We start from the raw sequence: 10,219 nt of genomic DNA on the forward strand, positions 1-10,219 counted from the left end.
TAGAATTATAAGATGCCAACGAACCACTATAAAATCAGACTCGTTAAGATGGATGAATACTGCCCCTCAGAAATCCCACGGTTCTTGCTATCTATCTCAATTACCAAAACACCTTGATGCATTATCCACATCTTTGCATGGACAGTTCAAATAGATTGAAAATCTGCACTTCATGCAATTGATTTGCAACATAAACTTTAAACTAAATAATGGCACATGGGTAGAGGCCTCCAAGCCAATCAACCTAGTGTATGTAGCAAAGGAACGCCATATAGAAATCCAATGCAGAATTGTGTCAATATGTTTCTATCTTGAATCAATGATAGCAAAATAACAACTCACACAAAATGCATTTCCAGGGAACATGAAGAAGTAAATGTTGTAATAACTAACCTTAGCAATATAGTAATTAGTTTCATAGCAAAATAGAGCAGCATTATATCATATTAAAATCATAACAGAAACCAAATCAATTAAAATCAGAGGAGAAGAGACACTTGAGTTACCTAAGCAGAGGTTGAGTCACTCGAATCCAGAAAGGAGAAGAGACACGCGAGGAGCAGAGACCACCCAGCAGCAAGAGCAAGACACGACGAGGGGCAGAGAACCAGCGAGCGCGAGACAGGGCGCAAAGCAGAGAAGCAACGACGACGAGACACGATGCGGAGCAAAGAGGCAGCGACGGCAAGACTGGCGGGGAGCAGAGAAGAGGTGACAGCCAGAAACGACAGGGAGCAGGGAAGCGTAAATGACGCACTGCAGAGGAGAGAAGCAGCGACGGCGCACAACAGGCACGCAATGAAGAGAAACTGAGCTGAGACGGGCAGTGAATACTGAATAGAGTGGGGGCTGCTACTTCGACGATGGTGGGGGCTGGGTGGAGACCGACAAAAAAACTATGCCAGAGACCGACAAAAAACTACCCTGTTATTTTTAGGGTCCAATAAAAGCTTATGCAACGTCGTTTTGACATATATTGGCATCTAAAACAATTTTTGCATATATCAAAAGAATTTTCACATATATCAAACAATTTTCACAGATTTAGTATCCTTCCTCTACCATCATAAATAAATAAGACAGATACCACACGAGAATCCGAAAAACCAATTTCACAATTACATTCCCGCTCGAAATGAATCTCTCTTGGATTAGTTTATATAACAAAGCAACTATTATAATACAAGGTATTTCTTTTTCCTGCCTGTGCTCTCTCCATATTCTTGTCTTCTCCAGTAGATTTAAGTTCCTTCAGTACGGGTGATATTATTGATTTCCTGAAAAATGTCAATCCATCCAAGCTTGCATGAAGGCTCAAAGTGTACATCCTGAGACTCTGGAATTTAATAGAAAATGTTGTCATCATTAGATTTTTGGACTATCATCCAGTATGCATTGATATCTCATTTAATAATGTAGTCATTTAAACAACCAGAGGTATAGAATTCACCAAATTACATGGGAGCACATCATTGGATTCCTTTTGTAAAGCTATATAACACTTAGATTAAAATCAAGTTCAATAGAAACTTAGAAAGTGGTTGATTTTGATGTGGTCTATGTAAAACTTTTAGGAACATTAGTTAACAAGAAATGAGGTGTCAAAAGAATATCTCTGGAAAAATACTTAATACATCAATATAGAAAAGAACTAGAACAAAGCTATTCAAAACCCTCGCCTAACCCCAAAGTGTGCACACAGTGTGTGCGCGCACACACACACACACATACATACATTAAAAGATGTAAACGAAGGAATTAACATAAATTAAAATGCAACCTTATCTTTGGCGATAGCATTTATCTCTATCAGTTAGGCTATCATATTTGTCAGGTAGTGGAAGCAGCGATTTTATGAGGATTGCAAGTGAAAACACAGAAAGTTCTCCTGCAGAAGGAAAAACAAGAGAAGGTCATAAAAGTATACTGATAACAGGCTAACAAGCAATTTCAAAAGACTCCCGACCCAACCCTACCCCTTTCACATTTTTTAAACTTTTACTAAGAAAAAAAAAAAAGAAAGGAAGACAACTATCTAAAACACAATGTATAAATAAAATAAGGTACAGAGAACATTCATCAGGAACAATATATATTTAAAATACTATTCTATTGGTAGTTTGCTTTTTGCATGTGTATGACCAAAATTCCAAAAAACTGTAAGCCCACAAATTTTTTTCCCATTTATGTAACGCTTAACACAAATGGAAGTATATGATATAAGCTACAACATTGAGGTTCAAATATATAATGTTAAAATACAGATAAGATAATTTTAATATAAAGAAGAAGAAAAGCTATTTAAGATTCCTACTGGATTTTACCTTTCTCTCTGTGTTTTATCGAACCTCTTGCAGCTAGTATATCACAATATTAACATGCGCTTTCAACTGTTCAAACTGATCATCTATGAGTCTCTCCATATCACAATAGAGCTGAAATCACTGATTTCAACAACTTCAGTTAGCAGCTTCCATAACATTCACTCCGAAGCGGAAATACAGCCTCTACCATATCTATTAATGGAAGGTATGCAGCTTCGCACACAGTTTATTAAATTAAAAGGGTGAAAAAGAGGTTTATCAACTAATGAAACAATCAGATGAATCACAAGCATAAAGAGTAACTGCTTTGTGAGAGCAGAGAAGAATAATGAATATCCACCCTAATCTGTACAGCAAAAACCACTCGCAGTTAAAATAATAAAATGTACTCAACAAGCAGCATTGGCTGACATTCCAAATCAAGATAAAAAGGGAGCTTATATTCTTGTTCTCCTTTGGTTGATTAATTTTTTCTCTTATTGTGCCATATACATCTTATAAAAGAAAAGCATTGAATTTTAAGTTGTTGAAATGTTTACCCTGGTGTACCTTTCCCCACTTCTTATAAGTAATAGTAGAGATTTAGAAGAACAATATAATTTCAATATTTAACAATGTTCAGTAGCAAATTAAGTCCTAGAAGTAGCAAGATAAAGTTTAACAGTCCTAACACAACCTAGAAAGCAAAATTCGTAATTGGAAAATGTTTATAATTCAAGAGACCAGGAATGGAGGACCCATTAATTCCAAAGGCATAAATCTGATTTACTAGAACTTCTTAGAAATAATATCTTTTTACAAACTTGTATTCTCAATTGTTCCTGGACTTTCAATCAAACAAAGGAAACCTTTATAACATTAACTGAGCCACATTCTAGTAAGGCAAAACAAGTTGTATACAACATCTAGAAGCATCTAAGTGAATAATATACTATTGAATTGAAATGAACTATGAAACAATACTTCTGTGATGCTCTATAAAAAATAATAAAACAAACTCATGCCTGAAAAGAATTTTTCCTGAAAAAATAATAACACAGGGTATGAAGTGTGTGAGCTACACTAACATTCAAGTATAAAAAAAATTACAAGTTCACCTCACAGATATGGATACAACAGTAATGAAATATATTAGACTTTACGAGCCAACGTCCTCTGCTTGGTTCCATGTTGTACAACCTTTTCTTCCACAGGAAGGCCCTTGCGCCGTCTGACTGTGTTAATTAACTTTCTAGCTGTATTTGGCAGAACACTAGAACCATCTCCAAACTCTTCAATTTCCTCTTCCGTTCTGGGTACAAAGAAAGGATCCTCTGGAAGTGCTTCCCAGTGACTAAGGACAAGAAGCGCACTTGCAGCACCAGAAGTCCCTTTGCGGAGCTCATCCGCAAAACCAAAGCTCTCAGAAACTGGAACATATGCATGCACAGTGAAGAAAGGGGAACCTTCCTGCATCTCTTCTTTCAGAACTCGGGCCCGTCTTCGGTTAAGTACAGCATACATTGGACCCAAACATTCAGTAGGTGTATTCAATTCACAGAAGTACATTGCTTCCACAAGCCGGGGTTTATTCTGAAGCACGGCTGCTCTACATGCATCCTTGACAGTGGCAATTACCTGCCCTGCAAAGATCCCATACTGTTCTGATTGTAGATGTGTTTCAGATTCATCGTTCTGTTCAATAAGCGGAGATATCCACGCCTCAACAAGAAATGCCAAACCCCACATAGGTTCATCACATAAGGGTCCGGCGGCAGTGGCCAGTTCGAACCCGGATACGACACTACTCTCAAGGCGCTCGGCTTCTTTGTACAAAGCTTGACTTGCATTTGAAGATGTCTCCGCAACTGAATTTCCATCACTAGAATCAGGCACAAAGCCCAACTTATCAGACACATGAGAACAACCCCGTACTAAAACAGAGTTATCCGTACCCTCTGCTTTAATATTAGGAGTTAAGAGAATGTTCGGACCAATCTGTCTAGGTCCTAGAGCCCATATCCTCCTCAAAAGTTTCAGCCACTCCAATTTACATCTCTCAGCATGATCATTATCAATCTCATTCCAGCTCAGCACATCACTCTCCACTGCATCTACAATGCGTTTTCTTAGAACCTCAGCCGGATTATCATTCTCAGTAACATTTGGTCTCTGGCAATCCAATGTTTTTATCGTCTGCGCTGACTTAATTCCAATAACATCACCAACTAAATCAGGACTTTCATCAAGCACCTTTGTAAGAGAAGGCAAAAGTTTTATCACACGCACACGGACAACACATCTACCATTTGGTGTTGTTTTCTCAACATAATCTGTGCTCTTAGTAAAAGCTTTTAAACTTTCCAGCATCTTGGATGCCTCTCCCTCAATGGTCTCTTTGTAGGACACAAGAGGCGGTGATACTTCCAAACTTACTTTTGCAAACCTCTCCTTCAAATCCTTTATGCATCTCTCCAGGTGAACCTCCCCGGCTGCAGAGAGCACATGTTCTCCTCTTGCAGAAACAGTAACCTCGACAAACGGATCTGCTCGATTCAAAAGCCTCAATCCTTTCAGCAGTGCACCCACATCCGCTGGATCAGACGGCTCAATTGCAACTCTCAGCGTCGGGGCAACTTGGAATGCGAGACTTGAAAACGGCCAACAATTCATGCTAGAACTGAGAGTAGCTGATTTCAGGATATGCTGGCCGAGGCCCCGAATGGCAACAACATTTCCTGCTTTGGCAGATGTCACTACTTTCAATCCCTGGCCCATCATCAAATACAAGGTCTGCAATTCAGCTTCCTGCACATGTTTCTGCATTGATTCCCTTTTCAATGGATCATACAAAGCAGAGAGAATGAAAACTCTCTGACCAGCATGCAAAACCCCACTAAATATCCTAGCAAATGCCAAGAAACACTCGTCCGACTCGCTTTCTCCTTCGCCGCCATAACTATTCCCATTCTCCCCTCTCAGGGGAGGAAGCATTTTAACCGGCACCGCAAACATCTTGGACACAAAAGCAACACAAGGAGCATCCTCCCTCAAATCACAAACCTCCACAGACTTCCTCACACGCTCTGTTTCCTCCAAAACACTCCTATCAACTCCAACCTCACTATCCACCTCAACCTTCGGCATCAATCGCGATATCCGGTATGTCTGTGCTGCAGCAGGGTCTGGCATACACCTAACCACCATCGACAACACAGCATCCGCGAGCGGCAGCCACCTGCTGATAACCGCCTGAAGCACAGCCTTGGGATCTTTATTCTGAAGCTCCCTCGCCGGCACCGACAAATTAAAGGACCTAACAACCTTCTCAACCACACCCTTACCCTCATCACCACCCTTAAGCGCACCCTCATAAACCTGCCACAGTGGTTCCAACACAAACTGAACAAACATCGGTTTCGCATTACCCTTACCAGTGTCTCCACCACCACCAACTTTCTTCTTAGCAATCATCTTCGTCTTCGGATTAAAATGCCAAGGTCCCCATAGAGCCTTCAACAACGCATTTACACTAGCACCAAGCTTGGAAGCATAAATCTCAGCGAATTTATTGATTCCAAATCCCCAACCGTCTAAAGCGCAAGCGAATATCACATTCCCTTTCTGCGGTTGAAACTCGTCAGCTTCATCATCTGCTTCCTCATTCTCAATCTCGTTAGGGTTCATACCTGACGTGGCAAGAAGGGAATCCACGTCAGATAGGTACTTCTCGGAACGGAATGCGCTAACGATGCCGTTAACTTCTTGAACGATGCGCAATAAGCGGACGTAGGCCTCGGACGGCGTGAGTTTAAGCTCCGTGATGAGGCGGTCGATCTTGTTGAGGACGAGGCAAGGGGAGAGGCGCTCGATCCAGCACTGGCGGAGGACGGCGTGGGTTTGGATGTGGACGCCTTCGACAGCGTCGACGAGGAGGAGTGCGCCGTCGCTGAGGCGGGCGGCGGTGGAAACCTCGCTGCAGAAGTCCACGATGAGGTTGATGGAGTGGTCGCCGTAACGGAGGCAGATGGAGGAGGACTTCATGGTGATGGCGCGGCGCTGCTCCTCGTCGAGGTAGTCCATGAAGCGGACTCTTCCGGCGAGTTTTGGATGGAGGAGGGCGCCACCTGCAGCAGCGATGAGGTGGTCGGCGAGGGTGGTCTTGCCGTGGTCCACGTGGGCAAGGATGCATATGTTACGGATTTTGCTGGTCTCTGTTCCTTCAGAACTTTCTTCCATTTCGGATGTTGTGTGAAATGGGAATAGACGATGAAAGAAAGGAAGAAGAAGAAAGTGAAGAAATCAAACGATGAAAAACCCTAAACCCAATATTATATTGGAGTAGCGGTCTATAATTTAATTTTTTTTTTTTGAAATAATAATTGTTTGGGTTAATTTATAAAAAAATATTTTTTTTAAGTTATCTTCTTAAAAGATCTAATGAAAAAATAAAAATTATTTTATGTTTAGATATTTTATGTAAAAAAATTTTTTTGTCTATTAATTATGTTTAGGTATAACAATATAAAAATATTTTTTATTTATTTATTATATAAAAAACATCTTTTTTTTTAAGAAAAATATTTTTTAAAAAAGATGTAAATTACCGGTTCTTAAAAAATATATTTTTTATTTTTCTAGTGATTTTACTTTTACTACTAGAAATTTGCCAAACACGCTAAAAAATTAAAAAAATCTTTTTTTATCAAGATAATGACGCCCAAACAAATACTAAATTGGAGTAGCGGTCTATAATTTGATTTTTTTTAGAGTAAATTACCAGTATCTTTGAGAATGCCGACAAAAATAACCTCTACTTTTATTGACAATAAAAATACATTTATTTAATATTGAAAAAATATTATAAAAATATCTGACTACAAATAAAAATCTATTTTATTAACAGAGTTGGCTGAGCTATCAAATGAATTCAGTTACTTACACCTTTTTTCTGCTTCTTCATTTTCCCTAACTCTTTTCTTTTCTCTCAAACCTCCCAGAAAGAACTTATGTTTCATCCTTTTTACTTTCACTATGAATCCATGGTTGCTGCCTTCCGATCTTTTCTGTCTCGCACTTTTATACCCCATTTCCCGCTCTATTTCTTTCTCTATTCTCACTTTCACTTCTCCAACACACAGAATATTTGTTCATCAACCCACGCCACTTTCTCTTTGTCTTTAATGGCAGAACCTCGTTGTTGCCATTGCTGTTTGTTCGCTGCCTTTCTATTGTTGTCAGAAGTGGATCTCGCAGTTCCTTACCCTCTTCACTCTCGCAACAGATCTCTTGATCTTTCCTCTCAGATTCGCCCTCGTTGTCGCCTTACTCTCCTCTCTTGTAGTAAGCCAGCAGTAAACAGTCCCTCTTCCTCTCTCTCCAGAACGGTACAGAGCTCTTTCTCCAACTCTTTTTTTTATCATTCTTTCTCTTTGGATTCTACTTTTATTAGATTATTAAAAAACACATAATGAGAAATTCAGGAATTGCATATTATGGATTATTATGGCTGATTATTGCCGTGGCTGAGATGAAAAGGAGCAGGCGTAAGGTCTATTATGGGAGGAGGAGGGAGGGAGTCACTGAGATGTTGTTTATTGTTGTTGTAGTTGCTTTGGGGAGTGAGGGAGGACGGGAGGAGAGGGCAGCATCACCGTAGATGCCGTCATTGAGGAGAGAGAGAAGCAAAATAACAAGGAAAGAGAAAGAGATAGGCGACGAGAGAGAAGAATCGAAGAAGGAGAATTGGATGAGCAAGACAACACTGGCAAAGAGTAAGACCATTGTCGTACTTGAGGGAGAGAAACTGTAAAAGAAGAGGTAACATCGTATTTGAAGAGAGAAATAGTGAAGAAGATGTTGTTGCAGGAGCTTCAGCTAGGAAGATGATGTTGTTGTCGTTGTTGCAATTTCGGAGTGACTCAAATATGTTGTTGTTGCAGCGGCTTCTAGAAGCTTTGGGGGAGATGGATGTGGTGGTATGGTGGTGGTGACGATGACAATGACGATAATGAAAAAAATGAAGAAAAATGAGAAGGAGAAGAAGAAGAAGCAACAGGAGGAGGAGAAAGAAGAAGAAGAAGAAGACAAAATTTCGCAACGTAAACTAAATAACTTGGATGTAAAATTGATTGGATGTGTAGCTGAGTTCTTAAGCTTTTAGTATGTATTAGTTAGTTAGTGTTAGATGAAATCATTATTTAGCAATCTTTTTAGTTAATGAAAAATAAGCATTTTAAATATATTATATATAATATATTATTTAAAATGATAAAGTACTAAATTGATCCCTTACGTTTGGGTATAATCCTGTTTTGATCTTTAATGATTAAATTAAAGTGTCTTATTTGAATCCAAAAAAGTTTTATTTAGCTTCAATGTAATCCCACCTTAAGGTCAAAGTTAAATAATTAACGAAATGTCCTACGTGACAACAGTGCAAGAACAAAGTCGATAATCTAGAGAACAAGTACAAGCTCCAATAGTACAAAATCAATAATGGATGCATTAATACATTTATTTATCATTGTCTTTAGTTCTATAGAAAATATTTCTTTAAATTGTATAGAGAATGATAAATAAATGTATTGATGCATTAACGGTGAAAATGGATCCTCTCCATTTTTTTTAACACTTGAGAGAATAAAGTGTGATCTTTCATCTTTAATTCTATAAGTGGGACCAAAATTAAATAGGAGAGATAGTAATGAAGGGTGAGATTAAACACTGGACACTATCCAGTTTTTTTCCACTGGAGAGGATCCATTCTCATTGACGGTTGATTTTGTGCTTATAGAGCTTGTTCTTACTGTTATCACGTAGAACATTTCGTTAATTATTTAATTTTGACCTTAAAGTGGGACTACATTGAATCTAAATGAAATTTTTTTTGATTTAAATAGAATAATTTAAACCTTAAGGACTAAAACAGGATTACACCCCTAAACGTAAGAGGATCAATTTAGCACTTTATTCTATTTAAAAATATTTAAAATATGATATACATTTAAATTCAAATATATTTTGAATTTAAATATTAAATATATTTCAAATTCAAATATATTGTTTAAATATATTAATATATTATACAATATTAAACTATCTCAAAAACTTTTTTTTTTAATTTGGGTCGAATTTGTAATATAACTGATAACAAAAATCAGATTAAAATCAAATCATAGAATAATTTAATAATACAGATATAACATTAAAATGAATACAATATAAACTAATTTGAGTTGATCGAGTGGTTAACTCACTCGTCCACTTAAGCAAGTGTGGAGAGTTTGAATCCCGCTTTGTGCATATATTCAATTTGCTAAAAGGTCTTAACCTCTTTTCTTCTTATATTCAATTTGCTTACAATATACAAAACCAAATGAGATTTCTTATGCCAATGTACGTCAAAAGGTTGGACCTTCTTTCATAATGGGATTTCATTGGAGGGGTTCTACATCATCAGAAATTTTTCTTACCAGGAGATGGCACAGATTTTGTCTTCAACTCGAAGGAAGCAAGGTCAAATTTGACGTTCCTGTTAATGATGAGAAATCAATAAATTTAGAAGTTTTAAGTATTTAGTATTTGTTAGGATTTTCTCTTCCATTAAACATTATAAATCCTTTTGGTTATTCATTATGCAGTTAATTTGTTTCTATTTATATATGTAATAGATATATTTATTTGAATAGTCTAATTATCATGCTCATTAATTTTTTTATTAATTTCTGTTTCCTTATTAATTTTTCTTCTAGAATGCTTTATACATAATTTTCGTTGTATTCTTACATGATATCCAAGTTCCTATTACAAAATTATTGCATTCTAATTATCAGATGACTCTGTACAGTAATATGATAATTTTTTAATTGATAAAATTTTGAACTAAATCATACTCATGTAATAAGTTTCAAAAT

General features: G+C 37.4%; 1 protein-coding gene across 3 annotated transcripts; it reads right to left on the reverse strand.

Moving 5' to 3' along the window:
* Window positions 1–1,023: 1,023 nt before the first annotated feature.
* On the reverse strand, window positions 1,024–6,616 carry LOC107477829 (uncharacterized). 3 transcript variants are annotated; one of them, XR_008005645.1, is made up of 4 exons: window positions 3,422–6,616; window positions 2,325–2,537; window positions 1,781–1,888; window positions 1,024–1,336 (listed from the first exon to the last, which is right to left on the reverse strand). XR_008005645.1 is itself a non-coding variant. In XM_052256834.1 (2 exons), the coding sequence occupies exon 1, from the start codon at window positions 6,540–6,542 to the stop codon at window positions 3,456–3,458; it is 3,087 nt and encodes a 1,028-aa protein (XP_052112794.1). In that variant the 5' UTR covers window positions 6,543–6,616; the 3' UTR covers window positions 2,086–2,537; window positions 3,422–3,455. The 3 variants fall into 3 exon arrangements, 1 of the variants encoding a protein (XP_052112794.1); XR_008005646.1 differs by having other exon boundaries at window positions 1,025–1,336; window positions 2,325–2,444; XM_052256834.1 differs by lacking the exons at window positions 1,024–1,336; window positions 1,781–1,888 and having other exon boundaries at window positions 2,086–2,537.
* Between the last annotated feature and the right edge of the window lie 3,603 nt (window positions 6,617–10,219).

The sequence above is a fragment of the Arachis duranensis genome, chromosome 1 (assembly GCF_000817695.3).
Source record: "Arachis duranensis cultivar V14167 chromosome 1, aradu.V14167.gnm2.J7QH, whole genome shotgun sequence".
In the NCBI taxonomy this organism is placed as follows: domain Eukaryota; kingdom Viridiplantae; phylum Streptophyta; class Magnoliopsida; order Fabales; family Fabaceae; genus Arachis; species Arachis duranensis.